This window comes from Rhinatrema bivittatum, chromosome 1, assembly GCF_901001135.1.
Source record: "Rhinatrema bivittatum chromosome 1, aRhiBiv1.1, whole genome shotgun sequence".
NCBI lineage: Eukaryota > Metazoa > Chordata > Amphibia > Gymnophiona > Rhinatrematidae > Rhinatrema > Rhinatrema bivittatum.
Genome location: NC_042615.1, coordinates 787605539 through 787623854, shown reverse-complemented (window position 1 = coordinate 787623854; position 18316 = coordinate 787605539). Strand labels below are relative to the sequence as shown.

The 18316-nt window shown below is 46.7% G+C and overlaps 1 protein-coding gene across 1 annotated transcript in view; it reads left to right on the top strand.

Moving 5' to 3' along the window:
- The window catches only part of LOC115078026 (elongation factor 2-like), a 262581-nt gene that overhangs the window by 83777 nt on the left and 160488 nt on the right, over positions 1-18316 (top strand). Inside the window, exons 7-8 of the mRNA XM_029580602.1 lie at positions 1084-1197; positions 16374-16512. Of these exons, the coding sequence (XP_029436462.1) occupies positions 1084-1197; positions 16374-16512 (253 nt within the window). The remainder of the gene's footprint in view (positions 1-1083; positions 1198-16373; positions 16513-18316) is intronic.

Genomic DNA, 18316 nt, shown 5'->3' with positions numbered 1-18316 from the left:
TTTTCCTAAACTTCATAAAATTGGGCTCCTAACAGGACATTCCCTAAGTAAAGTGGCTGATAAGAAAAGACCCTGTGTCTGGTCAGCTCTAGACCTATCTCAGTAGGAAATGGAATTCTAAAGAATTCTTGAGCACCTGCAAGCAATATGCTCAAAGGGATGTACCAGAGTAAAAAACTTGATAATAGGAGTCTTCTCGGTGTTAAGCTTTAAAAGCAAGACAAAGTATACCTACAGTACCTGAATGTAACTTGCCTTGAGCTACCAATGAAAAGTTGTGAGCTAAATAAAATAAAAATAACAATATTTAAAACTTGATCTTGCATAAATTAGGAAGCCAGTGGAGTTCCACAAAAAGAGGAGAGATAAAAAATACTTCTACTTGTTGGCAGTGTTGTCTAGTTGTTTTTCTCCTCTTTATGTGCCTAGGGATTCCTCATATTTGAGGACTTCAGATCCTGCCTGTCTTCAGAGAAAGTGCTTACCAGTAACATTCTTTGAGGCAGCAGGTTGTAAGTCATCTCAAAACCCACCCACCTTCCCTTGGCATTGGTTGTCCATGTTAAGAATTGTGTTAAGAACTGAGGAGGCCCCCTGCCACTTGGTTCATGGGTCAGGTTGCATATGCTCAATCAAGCACGGTAAAAGTTCTAGATATTTTTGTATAATCTTCTCGTACTGGGCTCCATTGGATAATGTCACCTACTTGCGAGCACTTATATCCTGCTGTCCTCGGAGAACATCTGTTACAAGAGTGTGAAGTTGCTTACATGACTTGATGTACCCAAGTTTTAACTGTAAATTCGAAAACATTGTTTATCATTGTAATTTATCTTTTTATATTGTTTCTGAGCGAGACAAAATAACTTTCTGGCAGACTTCACCTCTTCATTGTACAGCTGTCGAAAGATGAAACACATCACCAAGATGTACCAAAATCTTGCTTATGTGGTAGCCAGTCACAGGCTGGGCCAGTGTTAGCAATATTGTAAAAGTTCATTAACGTAATTTAAGAATTTGGTGTAGCAACACTGGTTGTGAAACTCTTCTTAGAGGCTGATTTTATTTGATTTTGGTTGGTAGGTCTTTGACGCCATTATGAACTTTAAGAAGGAAGATACTGCCAAACTTATTGAGAAACTGGACATCAAGTTAGATGCTGAGGATAGAGACAAGGAGGGCAAATCTCTATTAAAGGTAAAATGAATGGAATTTGAACCAAGGCTGTTTGGTAACGTTTGATTCATTGTTGCTTCCAAACAAGGCACCACTTGTAACTCAAGTTTTTCAGCTTGTTAGACTGTGATTCCTAATGTGAGCATTAATTCTTGTAATTCATGTAATGCAGCAGGTTACTAGATCTCAGTAAGGATGAATGAAGAGACATGAGTCATATGTGTGCATGTCAGAATGCAAAAACTGTCTCTCATGTAAGTCTTCTGCTATTTGGTTTGCATTTTTAGGAGTCTGTTTTAGAGATACAGATGGATTAAAAGCTGTAATCCTGACAAAACTCACCCTAAAGCAGTGTGCTGACCTTATTACAAGTTCTGTAGGTTTGTTCAGTTCTGTATGGGTAACTTTAACTTGACTATATTTGTAGTGGTGAGCAGTAAGAATAGTTTCACACAGAAATCATTATTTAAATTTTAAGGGTAAGTACTAATACAATTATGTTTCTTTATTTGATGATTTTGGTAGTATTCTGCACTTTTGTTTACATTTTTTGTTTTATTTTCTCCCGTCTTTATTTTCTCCCATCTTTATTTCTCATCCTTCTTTCGTAAGTAGGCAATAGTAGTGATAAGTCTTTTAGTGGCAGGCAGACATTTTTTTTTCCAGGCTTTCTTACAGTGGTGTCTCACAGTGCCAGTTGTGGTCAAGTGACTTGGTATTCCAGCACAGTGATTTAAAGCTGTTCAGGTTCCGCTTTTCAAGATAATTGCTCAGAAGTAAGCTGTTGTCCCTGCCCCCAGACTACAGTTCAGGGTAAAAATCTTCTCTAAAAGGTGTGACAAGTGATATGGACTAAATTTAGGGCTATATTCTCAAATCAGCTTATATAATGTTTGTCATAACAAGTTTACACTCAAGAGGCCTTGGGAAGACTTTATGGGTGTAATTACACTTATTTTGGATTCTTGTTCTTCAAAATAAAAGGGGGTGGGGGTTGTGATTTCTGTACATACCCTATTTACTAAACAAAGCACTGTAGTTCTTAAAGAAACATGGGAAATGAATAAAAAGGAACTGAATCTGTTTAATAAGAACAAAATAATTTATTTGATTCCCTTTAAACTAAAGTAGGACATGAAGTAAGTGATGCTTCCTCTTCAATCAGCCAGACCAGTCCAGATGCATGAATTATGCCTCCCAACCATCAGATGGAGACAAAGACTAGCAGGTTTGCTGGTATCACCCTTATAGGCTTCTGTGCTGATCTCAGCCTGCCAATATTCTCTTTCTCCAGCAGGCAAATATCCTATGCTGTGAGCAGAGGCCTTGTTAGGCTTGATGAAGAAGATAGACATTTGGTTCCCTGTACGTACCCGGATCAGCCCAGACTGCTGGGTTATGCCTCCCTTCCAGCAGATGAAGACAGAAAAAAACTTGAAGGGCACCCCCTGTAAGTAAGGTGCACCACCTGCAGTCCCCTTCAGTATTTCTCTGTCTCCAGCAAATGAACGTGGCAGAACTTGCGGTCCTGGTAGCTTGATTCTTTGTTTAAAAAAAAAAAAAAAAAGTGAAAATAGGAAGACAAGAATCCAGGGTTTGTTTTTTTTGATAAATCACAGGCACTGCTGCTTTAAAAAAAAAAAAACGTTGATTAAGACATCAGCATGTTGTCTCCTGAGGGGAAAGCTCTTTTAGCTTCCTTCCTCGGTGGTAGGCTGGGCGGGAGGTCGCTTGACCACCCGCATTCCCGGAGCAGCAGATGGTGAATGACTGGGGGGGATTTACCGGTGGGCCTGTTCCTGTCTCCCTGGCCCAGAGCCGATTGCCGGGTGTGCTCTGGTGATTGCCGAGTGTGGTCTGGTGAGGCCCGCATGGCTCGTTTCGCCATGCTAAAAAAACCAAAAACCAAACAGGAACATAAGAGCATAAGAAAATGCCATACTGGGTCAGACCAAGGGTCCATCAAGCCCAGCATCCTGTTTCCAACAGTGGCCAATCCAGGCCATAAGAACCTGGCAATTACCCAAAAACTAAGTCTATTCCATGTTACCATTGCTAATGGCAGTGGCTATTCTCATAGGGGTAGATTTTCAAACCGCGCAAATTGGCGTACTTTTGCTGGCGCATCAGGCGCAAGCAAAAGTACGCGGGATTTTAGTAGATACGCACGTAGCCGCGCATATCCGCTAAAATCCTGGATCGGCGCGCGCAAGGCTATCGATTCTGTATAGCCGGCGCGCGCCGAGCCGCGCAGCCTACCCCCGTTCCCTCCCCTCACTTTCCCCTCCCTTCCCCTACCTAACCCACCCGCCCGGCCCTGTCTAAACCCCCCCCTTACCTTTGTCGGGGGATTTACGCCTCCCGGAGGGAGACGTAAATCCCCGCGCGCCAGAGGGCCGCTAGTGCGCCGGGACGTGACCTGGGGGCGGGTATGGAGGGCGCGGCCACGGCCCCGGACCGCCCCGGGCCGTAACCACGCCCCCGGGCCCGCCCCCAAAATGCTGCCGACACGCCCCCAAAACGCTGCACCGACCGGGCCCGCCCCCAACACGCCCCCTCGCCAAACCCCGGGACTTACGCGAGTCCCGGGGTCTGCGCACGCCGGTAGGCCTATTGAACATAGGCGCACCGGCGCGCATGGCCCTGCTCGCCTAAATCCGCCCGGATTTAGGCGCATTTAGGCGAGCAGGGCTCTGAAAATCCGCCCCTAAGTGAACTTAATAGCAGGTAATGGACTTCTCCTCCAAGAACTTATCCAATCCTTTTTTAAACACAGCTATACTAACTGCACTAACCACATCCTCTGGCAACAAATTCCAGAGTTTAATTGTGCGTTGAGTAAAAAAAGAACTTTCTCCGATTAGTTTTAAATGTGCCCCATGCTAACTTCATGGAGTGCCTCCTAGTCTTTCTACTATCCGAAATAGTAAATAACCGATTCACATCTACCCGTTCTAGACCTCTCATGATTTTAAACACCTCTATCATATCCCCCCTCAGTTGTCTCTTCTCCAAGCTGAAAAGTCCTAACCTCTTTAGTCTTTCCTCATAGGGGAGCTGTTGCATTCCCCTTATCATTTTGGTAGCCCTTCTCTGTACCTTCTCCATCGCAATTTTATCTTTTTTGAGATGCGGCGACCAGAATTGTACACAGTATTCAAGGTGCGATCTCATCATGGAGCGATACAGAGGCATTATGACATTTTCCGTTTTATTCACCATTCCCTTTCTAATAATTTCCAACATTCTGTTTGCTTTTTTGACTGCCGCAGCACACTGAACAGACAATTTCAATGTGTTATCCACTATGACACCTAGATCTCTTTCTTGGGTTGTAGCACCTAATATGGAACCCAACATTGTATAATTATTAGAGATGTGAATCGTGTCCTCGATCGTCTTAACGATCAATTTCGGCTGGGAGGGGGAGGGAATCGTATTGTTGCCGTTTGGGTGTGTAAACTATCGTGAAAAATCGTTAAAATCGTGAGCCGGCACACTAAACCCCCCTAAAACCCACCCCGACCCTTTAAATTAAATCCCCCACCCTCCCGAACCCCCCCCCTCAATGCTTTAAATTACCTGGGGATCCGGCGGTGGTCCAGAACAGCGGCGGTCCGGAACGGTCCCCTCAATAGAATCGTGTTGTCTTCAGCCGGCGCCATTTTTCAAAATGGCCACCGCAAAATGGCGGCGGCCATAGACAAAAACGATTCGACGGAGGAGGTCGTTCCGGACCCCCGCTGGACTTTTGGCAAGTCTTGTGGGGGTCAGGAGGCCCCCCCAAGCTGGCCAAAAGTTTCCTGGGAGTCCAGCGGGGTTCCGGGAGCGATTTCTTGCTGCGAATCGTTTTCGTACGGAAAATGGCGCCGGCAGGAGATCGACTGCAGGAGGTCGTTCAGCGGGGGTTCCGGACCGCCGCTGAACGACCTCCTGCACTCGATCTCCTGCCGGCGCCATTTTCCGTACGAAAACGATTCGCAGCAAGAAATCGCTCCCGGAACCCCGCTGGACTCCCAGGAAACTTTTGGCCAGCTTGGGGGGGCCTCCTGACCCCCACAAGACTTGTCAAAAGTCCAGCGGGGGTCCGGAACGACCTCCTCCGTCGAATCGTTTTTGTCTATGGCCGCCGCCATTTTGCGGCGGCCATTTTGAAAAATGGCGCCGGCTGAAGACAACACGATTCTATTGAGGGGGCCGTTCCGGACCGCCGCCGTTCTGGACCACCGCCGGATCCCCAGGTAATTTAAAGCATTTGGGGGGGGTTCGGGAGGGTGGGGGATTTAATTTAAAGGGTCGGGGGTGGGTTTTAGTGTGCCGGTTTTCCTGCCCTCCCCCTTCCCCCGATTTACGATTTTTTAACGATAAATCGGGGGAATTGGTATTGTATCGTGGCCCTAACGATTTTTTGACGATTTAAAATATATCGGACGATATTTTAAATCGTCAAAAAACGATTCACATCCCTAATAATTATAGCATGGGTTATTTTTCCCTATATGCATCACCTTGCACTTATCCACATTAAATTTCATCTGCCATTTGGATGCCCAATTTTCCAGTCTCACAAGGTCTTCCTGCAATTTATCACAATCTGCTTGTGATTTAACTACTCTGAACAATTATGTTTTATCTGCAAATTTGATTATCTCACTCGTCGTATTTCTTTCCAGATCATTTATAAATATATTGAAAAGTAAGGGTCCCAATACAGATCCCTGAGGCACTCCACTGTCCACTCCCTTCCACTGAGAAAATTGCCCATTTAATCCTACTCTCTGTTTCCTGTCTTTTAGCCAGTTTGCAATCCACGAAAGGACATCGCCACCTATCCCATGACTTTTTACTTTTCCTAGAAGCCTCTCATGAGGACCTTAGACAGCGCTCCTGCTCGATCTACCATGTTCCGGACAACTTGTTTAGCTTCCCCTGTTCTCTGCCGCGCCAAAGCCGCGCGCCTTGGCATGCTATGCCTGCGGGGAGCCAGCAACCCAACTCTCCTGCGAGAACCTTTGCTCCCAGTGTCTGCCCGGGGGCAAGGGCCCGTCGGAGACAGAGGTCGGCGGGAGGGGGAGGCTTGCAGCACAGTCCCGTGATGCGGGTTCCCAGTTGCTGCCTCGTGGTACAAGGCCTGTGCCATTCCCGCGGAGCGCGGGAACGGCGGCCATTTTGGATGCTGCCGGCACCAATGCAGATTTCTCACGGGGGGGGGGGGGGGGGATCTCCCTCCTCAGCTATTCCTGCATGATCAGAGCCCTGGGTCCCCCCCAGGACTCTTGCTCCACCCCTCCGACGCCGTTGGGAACTCCCCCGCGGGGAAATTTAAAGGACCAGTCACCATTTTCTGCTGGCTTTGTGTTATTAATGCATAAGGCCTTCCTAGCTAGCCTTGTGCTTCAGGGGAACCCGAGCCCCCTCCAAGTCGGCCTGTGGCTGGGTCCTCTCCTCCCGCGAACGTTCCTCGGGTGGATCCTCCCGAGGTCTCTCCTATCCGGGTGGTCCAGGGACCATCTGGTACCAGGGACCCAGGGCAAACCGTTCCGGTGGATCCACTTCAGACTGATGCGAATGAGGATTCCGAGCGGGTGGTGCCGGTGGAAGGGGATGATCCTCGAGTCCTTAGGCTTTTTCGTAGGGATGAATTAGAGCCAATGATCCCGCATGTTCTTGCGGAGCTCGGAATACCGGCCGTGCAGGTGTCCCAGGATCAGGATACAGTGGATCCAGAGGGGTAAATTTTATAAATCTATGCGCACGTGAACAAAAGTACGCCGGATTTTATAAGATACGTGCGTAGCCGCGCGTATCTTATAAAATCTGGGGTCGGCGCGCGCAAGGGGGTGCACATTTATGCAACTTGCGCGTGCCGAGCCCTGCGCGTGCTGCCCGTTCCCTCCGAGGCCGCTCCGAAATCGGGGGCTGGTCCAGAGGCCTCAACCATGCTCCCGGGCCGACGCCACGCCCCCGACATGCCCCCTGGAACACCCCGAAATTCGCACCGTCCACCCGACACCCCCCCCTTGCGAAGCCCCGGGACTTACGCGCGTCCCAGGGCTTGTGCACGCCGCCGAGCCTATGCAAAATAGGCTCGGCGCGCGCAGAGGGTTTTTAAAAGGGTTACGCGTGTACCTTATGCGCTTAACCCTTTATTTTTTTTTTTTTTTTATTTATATTTTATTGTTTTTTAAACAATTATTACATTGTAAAAACAAAAGGCAAATATTCTGTATTAGAACACAAATTAAATCAAGTATACTTTTACTCAGTTATTATTAATACAGTAATATCTAGTCCACATTATGGGAGGTCTAACAAAAAATATTTAATTGCGCTTAACCCTTTAAAAATCCGGCCCAGTGCTTTCCGGCCTGCGCCTCCCGGCTCGAACTTTCCCGTTCCATCCCATGTTACTTCAGCTTATGTTGCGGGAGTGGGATGCTCCAGAGGCTATCCTTCGCGTGGGTTGAGCTATGGACAAGTTGTACCTGCTGCCGGACGACTCTCTGGTTCTCCTCAAGGTTCCTAAGGTTGATGTGGTCATGAAGCTTACGACGATTCCGGTTGTTGGGGGCAGCTGCCCTGAAGGATCCCTAGGATTGTAAGCTTGAGGTTCTTCTCAAAAGAATTTTTTAGGTGTCAGCCCTTGGGGTTAGGGCAGTTGTTTGTAATAGCTTGATGCAACAGGCGAGCCTCCGGCGGATGCAATAGCTCCTGAGTGCCAGGGAACTTTCCCCGGAAGAGGTGGAGCAGGCTGATCGTTTGGAGGCGGCAGTGGCATATGGGGCTGATGCATTGTACGACTTTCTCCGTATGTCTTCACGCACTATGGCTTCTGCAGTTTCGACCCACAGGTGTTTGTGGTTACGGAATTGGTCGGCAGATGTCTCCTCCAAGTCACAGTTGGGAGCGTTTCCTTTTAGGGAAAAATTCCTTTTTGGGGATGATCTGGAGCAGCTCATTAAGTCCTTGGGGGATAATAAGGTGTATAAGCTTCCTGAGGATAGGCTGAAGGCCTCCAGGGGTTTCGGTCCTTCCCGTTCTCGTTTTAGAGGTCAACGGGAAGGCCAGTCCAAGCCAGTCGCCTTTGGCCAAAGGCAGCCTTCTGGGAGGTCTCAGTCTTGGTCTCATGCCTTTCCAGGCTGGAGGCCTCCCCGAGGCGGTGGTGCTTCAGGTGCAGCAGGCCCTAAATCATCCCATTGAAATAGCGCCGACCCACCCCTCTGTTCCAAAGGTCAGGGGACAGCTGTCCCTGTTTTACGAGGAGTGGGTCAAGATCATGTCAAACCACTAAGTTCTAAGCATCATAGAACACGGTTACGCCTTAGATTTTACTCATCCGTTGCACGATCTGTTTATGGTATCTCCATGTGGGACCTTAGGGAAACGGCGCCAGGTGGATCAAACACTTCGTCGGTTGATAGACCTCGGAGCGGTGATCAAGGTTCCTTAGGGCGAGCAAAGAACCGGCAGATACTCAATTTATTTTGTGGTTCCCAAGAAGGACGGGTCCTTCTGTCCAATTTTGGATCTGAAGAAGGTCAACCGAGTTCTTCGAGTGCCCATTTTCACATGGAAACTCTGCGGTCTGTAATTGCCTCCGTCAGGGGAGGAGAGATTTTAGCTTCCCTCGATCTGACGGAGGCGTATCTACACATAGCGATTCAGAAGGACCATCAGCGGTATCTCCAGTTCATGATCCTCGGCAAACATTACCAGTTTCAGGCCCTTCCCTTCGGTCTGGCTACTGCTCCCCGCACCTTTACCAAAGTGATGGTGGTGGTGGCAGTCCTCCGATGGGAGGGGATCCTGGTCCATCCTTATTTGGACGATTGGCTCATTCGAGTGAAGTCAGAGGAACTATGCAAGTCGGCAGTGGCCAAGACAGTGCAGACCCTTCACTCTCTGGGCTGGATCATCAACACGACCAAGAGCCAGTTGTGCCCCACCCAGGTCCTGGATTTCTTGAGGGCGCGGTTCGACACTCAGATCAGGAAGGTCTTCCTTATGCAGGAACAGATATGTATTTATTTTTATTTATGTAATAATTTTTATATACAGACTTTTCATGCAAGCATATCAAATTGGTTTACAATGAAAAATATCCATTTAAAAATATTTGCATTTCCAAAGAAGAAATGAAGTAAATACATTGTTTCATAATATAAATAATTAACATAGTAAACTAAATAGTAGGCTAAATAATCAAAATTTAAACATTTAGAGAGGTAGTATAGTAAGAGTAGAGATAGTATAATCAAAAATACAAATATACATTACCTTGGTATAAAATCAGAAGTGTGAGATAATTATGTTAACAGCACTTGGTAGGCTTGTTTAAAAAGCCAAGTTTTAATCCCTCTTTTAAATAATTTGAAGTCTGCTTCTAATCGTAATTCCTGTGGAATAGAGTTCCATCAACCAAACAGGGAGTCGCAAAAGAGGTAAGGTGGGCGGAGTGGAGACGACGGGTAGCGACGGTCGCAACAGAGAGACAGACTGGCAGATGTTATAACACACTCCCTGGTAGCTGAGTAGAGTTCCCAATAAGCAGTAGAGAGAGGACATGTATTAACAGTCTGTAATCCTCGGCAGAGGAGACCCGTTCCACAATGGTGGTGTAGGGCCCGATGCAGATGTGCAGCGAGGAGCTGTAGATGAACAGACTGGGAGAAGTTGTACTCACTCTCTGTAACTGATAGGTAGTGTTCCAGCAGGTTGAAGAATTGGTAGCAGGCACCGCCTGGTCGTCCTTGGGGCCAACTACAACCTTTACCCATACTGGATGAGCCCTGGACTCACATCGCCACAGACTTCGTGGTGGACATACCCCACTTCGGGGGCAACAACACTATCTGGATAGATTCTCAAAAATGGCTCACTTTGTGGCGCTTCCTGGCTTGCCATCTGCCAGTGAGCTTGGAAAGCTCTTCATCAGCCACATATTCCGGCTGCACAGAATACCCAAGCACATAGTCAGACAGAGACATTCAATTCACAGCCACATTCTGGAAGGCTCTTTGCAAGAAGTTCGATATCACTCTCGACTTCACTTCATCTTACTATCCGCAATCCAACGGCCAAAATGAGAGGATGAACCGTACCCTCAAACAGTTTCTCAGAGCCTACGTTTCTTCACGACAGAATGATTGGGCCGAACTTCTACCATGAGCCGAATTTTCCATCAACTCTCATCCAGCAACATCTACTGGATCAACACCATTCGACTACCTTCACCACCTTTGCCACTTCCACTTTCAGTGTCGTCCCCGGCAACACAAGCCACTGCTGATGAAATCCAACATCTTTGGAAGAAGATAAAGGAGATGCTCATCAAAGCTGGAATTCGAGCAAAACGAGACTATGACATGCATCACAGCAAGGCTCCTGAACTTAAGCCTGGTGATAAGGTCTGGTTGTCTACAAAGCACCTTAGATTGAAGTTGCCATCTGCTCGTTTTGCTCCACGCTATGTCGGACCATTCCCTATCCTCCGACGTCTGGGCAATCTCTCCTACAGTCTCAAACTTCCTCCAGCAATGAAGATCCATAATGCGTTTCATGTCTCATTACTGAAACCACTCATACTCAACAAATTCAGCACCAAGATACCAGATTCCCCTCCTGTTAACACAGAAGAGGATCTCAAGTACAAAGTAGACGCTATACTTGATGTACGGAAGAGAGGAAGAGTATGAGAATACCTCCTGTCATGGGAGGACTTTGGACCAGAAACTAACTCGTGGGAACCGATGTCTAACATTTTGGACAAAGAGATGCTGAACCAGTATCATTGTTCACATCCTCGGAAACCAAGACCAGGTAGGGGGTCTGGAGGAGGCCCTTTGAAGGAGATTACTATTGCGTCTGTCGGTCTCAGATGGCTTCGCCCTACATGCCTTGCCTCTATTTCAGCCTTCTTGACAAGCCTCGGGAGAATGGCGTCCGTAGCGTCTCCTTGCCGCACCCTCCGGCTTCCCCGTAGCGGCTCTGGTGTGGCGTCCCGCCATGTTGACCTGAGGCCTCCTAGGGTGCGTGCATGCCTCACGTCTTGTAGCAGTGTTGGCGCGAACCTCAGGGGCGTCCTCATCAAGTGACATCACTGCTTCCGTATTCAAAAGGTTGCCCATTTGCTGACTCTCGCCAAGTTAGCAACAGATTGGATTCGCTCCATCTGAAGCTGCTCTGCCGAGTCTACTCTGCTGGAAGCCACCTTCACCCTCCGGGGTTCTACTAACCTGGTTACCCGCTCCTCGGGGGCCCTTTGCTTATTTCCAGGTGCCCATCCTAAATACAAGTACTCGCTCCTCGAGGGCCTGTGTGTCTATCCTGGTGCTGCTACCAATTCTTCAACCTGCTGGAACACTACCTATCAGCTACAGAGAGTGAATGCAACTTCTTCCAGTCTGTCCATCTACAGCTCCTTGCTGCTCATCTGCATCGGGCCCTACACCACCATTGTGGAATGGGTCTCCTCTGCTGAGGATTACAGACTGTTAATACCTGTCCTCTCTCTACTGCTCATTGGGTACTCTATCTACTCAGCTACCAGGGAGTGTGTTATAACATCTGCTAGTCTGTCTCTTCTACAGTGCCTTACTGGACATCTGCATCGGGGCCTTACACCACCATTGTGGAACGGGTCTCCTACGCCAAGGATCACAGACTGTTGCTATCTAATCTACTCTCTACTGCCACCTCTGGTGGACCACACTAGCTGTATAATAAAAGATATATTCTCTGTATTTGTGCATCTGAGTCTAGCCCATTGCTTCAGTTCCCTATGGGGCTCCTCCCCGTAGGAGATACTATCACTGTTGCCCCTGAGAATCCACAAAACACTTCGATATCATAACATTAGCCAGTAGCTCCTGAGGTGTAAGGATGTTTTTCCCCTTTTTCAGTTGAGCATGGCCTTGATATATGGCTTCTAAGGTGATAGCCAGCGCTCCCTCCCTCAGTTCAGCAGTGCCTCAACCCTGTTGAATAGTGATGGTAGCTTCTGAGGTGACAGTATGGTCTCCCTCCCTCATTGGAGCAGATTCGAAAGGTAGGAGGCTACTGCCACGAGGGACAAGGTCATTGATCATTTATTTTGTAGTGCTAGAGAAGGTGGGCAGCTTTTGCCCTATCTTGGACCTCAAGTGAGTAAAAAAGGTTACATGCTTCAGGATGAAGTCCTTGCATTTGGAGATCATGACAGTGCAGAAAGGAGAGTTCACCTCCTCTGGATTTCATGGAGGTGTATTTGCATATTCTGATTTGAGAGGACTACCAGATAATCCTGCATTTCATGGTCTTGGGGCACCATCTTCAGTTTCAGGCACTGCTGTTCGGGCTAGTCACAGCCCCAAGAACCTTTTCCAAAGTGATGGTGATAGTGGTTACAACCCTACAAAAAGAGGGTATCCTAGTGCACCTGTACTTGGATGATTGGCTGATACATGAAAAATCCTTCTCAGGGAGCTGATCAGCAATCCGAAGGGTAGTTCAGTTGCCTCAGGAATTAGGTTGGGTGGTCAACCTAGCAAAGAGCAGTCTACATCAGTTGTGGAACCTGGTATATCTTGGGGCTCAGTTCTAAACATGTTCTGGCCAAGTGTATCTACCAGAGCAGTGTATCCAGAAGTTGGAAAGTCAATTTGAGGACTTTGAGTGGTAAGGACCCTGTCGATATGTAGTTAACTTCAGACCCTTGGCTCCATGGCAGTGACCTTGGACATAGTTCCATGGACGAGAGCCCATATGTGTCCACTACAGAAGACCTTGCGATCACAGTGGAATCCTCTGTTCCAGTATTATGGGAGATGACTGTCTCTGCCAGAGGGAGTTGCAAAGAGCCTACTGTGGTGGCTAGACGGGACCATCTAGGCAGGGGGGTGGATCTAGTGCCCTCTTTCTGGATGGTGATAACCACAGACGAGAATCTAAAGGGCTCGGGAGCTCATTGTCAGGATCTCCGTGTGCAGAGGCTCTGGTTCCCGTTGGAGACGGTTTGGTCGATCAGCTGACTGAAAGCCCAGGCAATTTGGTTAACCCTTCTGAATTCTTGCCTTGGTTATACAGGAAGGTGGTGAGAGTGATATCCAACAATGCCATGACAGTAGCATATGTAAATTATCAGGGAGGAATTTAGTGTCCATAGAAATCTGGAAATGGATCTGCTTCTACTGTGGGCAGAGAAGAATCTTCTGACCTTGTCAGAATCACAAATAGTGCAGGCCGTCTTTCTTAATCAGCATGCGCTAGACCTGGGAGAATGGAGTCTGTCAGAGATAGCATTCAACCTCATTGTTGCAGATGAGGCTTACCTTTTATAGATCTGATGGCAACCAGCACAACTGCGAAGATGGTGCTGTTCCTTCAGTCGCAGGAAAGATTTGCAGTCGGCAGGCATAAATGGCAGGATTCAGGAGTGGCCATGAGGAGAGACTTGTTTGATTGAACAAATTGTGAAGCACCTGAGACTAGTTCTTCTGGTGGCCCCGGAGGCCGTGGTTTGCGGATCTGTCTCGCCTTTTGTGTAGGAGGCCTCTTCAGTTCCTGTCTATAAGGAACCTCCTGTGTCAGGTGGCTCAAAAGGATCGAATTGGTTCTCTCTTTCAGTCTGGCCCTTGAGAGGGCATGTTTAGTGAAGAAGGGATATTCTCAGGCAGTAATAGCAACACTATCGAAAGCATGAACATTTTTCTACTTCTCTGTCTTATGTGTGAGTATGGAGAGTTTTCAAGGATTGGTGCGCCAGGCACAATGAGTATCGGACTGCGCTTCGGTACCAGTGGTTTTGGAATTTCTTTAAGAGGGTCATGCTAAGGGTTTGGCCTTGAATACCTTGAAGGTGCAGATTGCAGCTTTGTTTTATAATAGGGGCCAGATACAAGGTAGACTTCTGTCATCTTATCTGGATGTGATCCTTTTTTTGCAAGCTGTCAAGCACATTCAACCACCAATTTAGATTCCAGTGCATCTTTGGGATCTTACTTAGTCCTTTCCTTTTTGTCAGAGGATCAGTTCCTCTATCTTAAGAGCCTTTTCATATAATTACTCAGTTTTTCTTATGGCTATCTGTTCAGCAAAGCACATGTCAGATTTACAGACTTTCTTGTGTTGGGAGCCTTTTCTTACTATCACTCCGGATAAGTTACAGTTTCTCACAGTATCTTTTTCTTCCTAAGGTGGTACCCATCTTTCACATGAATCAATCAACTTCCTTGCCTTCTCTAGTCAAGAAGGAGGATGCGGCAGAATATGCGCTTCTGCACAGACATCTTTTGCATTAACTTGAGGTGACAAATCAGTTTTGGACTTTGGATCATCTCTTTGTGTGCAAAAAAGTGCAGCAGCCTCTAAAACAACAGTGGCCTGATGGATTAAGGAGGTAGTCACAGCTGGTTATGTGCCTTTACCAAAGCAGATTCTGGTACATTCCACAAGAGTTCAGGCCACATTGTGGGCAGGGCTTCAGCTAATATCTCTGTTAGAGATTTGCAAAGTGGGGACATGGTCATCCTTACATTCGTTTTTGAAACATTGTTGTGTCCATACCTGGAAGAAAGAAGAAAACGTCCTTTGCCTTGGCAGTGTTAAAAGGGGTGTGGGCAGCATTCCGCCCTTTGAGAGGTACATTCCACTTGTAATGGACCGGCCTAACTGGATGAAGAAGAAGGTGAAATTACGACTTACTTGATAATTTTTTCCTCTAAAACAGTCAGGCCAGTCCATGTTCCCTCCCTATGCTGCTTCTGGTTTGGTGCCTTTAGGTTCATGGCTGATGGTCTTGGAAAAGTGTATGGCTGCCATTTCATTCAGAACCTAAGATATTGGTGAATATGGGGGGGGGGGGGGGCGGGGTAATGGTTTTCTTTTTCCCCATGACAGCCAATCTTTCTGTTTGTTTTGTTGGAAGTAAAAATAAAAATAAGAGAAGTATATAGAGATGGGATTTGTTAATGGTCTTATGGTGTCCATAGTTAGCTTTTACAGAATTTACTGGTAGGCTGATGTCAGTAAAGAGGTATATGAGGAGTGACATCAGCAAGCCTTTGATCTCTGTCTCCATCTTCTGGTTGGCGTGCATAACCCACTTGTAATGGACCGGCCTGACTGTTCTAGAGTAAAGGAAATTATTAGGTAAGTAGTAATTTCACTTTACACTTTCAATTTTGGCATCTTTTTTTAGTAAGCCACTTGGGTAGTCCACTATAAGCCAGTACAACTCTCCCAGCACTGCTGAGAACTAATTTTTTCCCACAATACCTTAGTGCATTGCTAAATGTCCTGTTTTTTCTGGTTGCTTTCTCACATGTGAAGCTTCTTCTTCATCATAGGTAGCTTATTTGGCCAATGCCTCTTGATTTGGTACATAGTTCCACCAAAGATATGGCGTCAGTAGTAGCAGCAGCAGCAAGGAGGCTTCTCTGGTTGTGAAATTGATCCAATGATTCAATTTCAAAGTCTTATTTGAAGAAACTTCCTTTTGGGGGAAATCATTTGTTCAGAGAAGATCTTGGAAGATGTTTCACTTGTAGAGTGAGGATTAGGGATAGAGAATATGTTTACAGTTAGAACACTTGGTAACGTGTGACTGAAATGGGGGTTGGAGAGGGAGGGTTTAGGGATCAGTTGATGGGGTACACTATTCTGTTGTGTGATCGGGACACTGGGAAGTGTCAACCAGTGAGCCCAAATATATTGACAGTTTCCATGTTAGATTGTGTATTTTGTTGAAAATCAATAAAAGAAATTTGAACATAAATAGTAAGTGAGTACTGCAGTTCATCATTCATGCCTTTGTCAGACTGTGGCAGACATTTGCCTGCAGAGCAAATAAATTGATATTGCTAGTTTAAAGCAAGAATTGTATTGTTTACAGCACAGTAAAATTAATGGTAACATATAGCAAATCTATTTTAGCTATTAAAAGGTTATTGAAGCCATTAAGTTTGCCATATTACATTCTTGTCAACTAAATTTAAGAGTTTCCATGGAAGGGTTACTGCTGTATTTATGTCTTGGTTGATTTTAAGAATAAATGATGTTCAAGTTCATGTAGATCTGTATCATATACAACGTATAATGTAATCTCTAACTTTTCTTTTTGGTAATAGGGCATTCCAGTTGAATTCTCGTTGTATTTTTAATTCTCTCTCTCTCTCTTTCTCTCTCTCTCTCTATAATTACTGTTTTTATGTATTTTTCAGGCTGTGATGCGTCGTTGGCTGCCTGCTGGAGAGGCCTTGCTTCAAATGATCACCATTCATCTACCATCTCCTGTAACTGCACAGAAATATCGTTGTGAACTGCTGTATGAGGGGCCGCCTGATGATGAAGCTGCTATGGGTATGGAGAAACATCTTTTGTTTAGTTATCAGTAATAGTAGCACTGATTCATCTTACTAAAAAAAAAAAATAAGAAAACAATATAGTGAACTAATTAGTAGCTAGGTCTGTCCTGCAGGCTACAAGTACAATAATAATGAGAAGTCCAGGCAGAAATGCTGGCACTCACATAGCTAGGTTTGTCTGACAGGCTGCAATTATAGAATTAATTAGCTGTGATGACAGAATTAATTAGCAGCTGGGTGTGTCTGCACAAAGCATCAGGCCTAGGGGAAGATGTACATGATAGGCTGGCAGATGTTCCCTGTGTAGGTAGTAAAATAAAGGAAATAGTGGATCTTGTGAAAGACCATTGCTTCATATTGCAGAGTCTCTCCAATGTAACTAAGGACTCTCTACTAACTACCAGGAGATTTTGAACTTCCTGTCAGAAAGGGCAGCTCTTTTACCACAAAAGGTGTCACGCCCTTCTGCTATAATCTCTTGTCCTTGGCGATCTAAGCCATGTGACCATAAACCAAAGAATTCAGAGTTGACTTCCCAATCAAAAACATCTTTAGCCAGCCAGACTAGTCCAAATGTATGTGTTATTCCTCCCTACCAACAGATGGAGGCAGAGAACACAGGTTTGCTGATGTGACCCTCCATAGGGTCCTGTGCTGATCTCAGCCTGCCAGTATTCAATATAACAAGCTTAAAAGAAAAAAAAGAATTCAATTACTCTCTACACCCACACTAAGCAAAGGCTTCCAAGTGAGAACTAAAACTCAAGGTCCCAAAGCTAATGGGGAAATAACATATGGAGCAAGGCTACTGAGGCCACCCAATGATGAGTTTCTGACTTTGCATACCTAAAAATCTCAAGAACAGAAAAACTCTTGCTATCCGTCCGTCTTCCCAGGTAGTACCCTCGGACTGTCTCTCTGGTACTGACCTCGGCCTGTTCCTTGACCATCCTGTCCGCTGCCTGCATCCTGACCTCTGCCTGCCTTGTGACCTCGTCTGATCTCCAGAACCTGACCTCCACCTCGTTGACTTCTCCTCGGTCTGATCCTCGGATTCTGACCTCAGCTGCCATTGACCACGTTTCCTGATTCTGGCTCTGTCCCTAGCCTTCTCATAGCATAAGCTGTTTGGGCCTTCCTTACCTCTCCAGGCCAACAGCATGAAGTCTGACCGCGCTCCCTTGCTGATTGTGGGCACGCCTCTCTACTACCTCTCCAGGAGACCCTGCGAGGCCTACCTAAGTTCCAAGCAGCCTGGGTCCCTACAGGCCCCACCCGGGGGGACCTCGGGCTTCCAGTGGTGAAGCTCATCCTAGCCTCAGTCTCATCCTGTGCTCCGCCCCCTGGGGACAGGTGCTTCCTGGTCCCTACCAGGACAAGGGTCCACCTCCAAGCGCAATACTGGGTTTTGCCTCCCCTCCAGCAGATGGAGACAGAAGTTTTTGTCTGACACTGCCAGTTGATGTGCCCCTGCAGTCCACCAGTATTTCTCTGTCTCCAGCAGATGGTGGAGGTGCAAACTCCTGGAGTCTGAGAACCAAAAAAAAAAAAAGAGAGATCTATAGAAGAGTCTACAGCCTCCCAAGGGGCTGCTAGGTCCTGGTGGGACCATCCCCCCTGGTAATTGAGGCATCCGAGCAGAGGGTCAGAAACCTTGTTGCTCGCCCCCCTTCAGGCAGCCGCCAGGGTTGACACCGGGGAGCCTGGCTCACCCACCCTGCCAGGGGACGGTAGGAGCCTGCAACCAAGTATAAAATTATTTGAGTTAAAAAAAAAAAAGTAGAGACATTCTTTCTGAA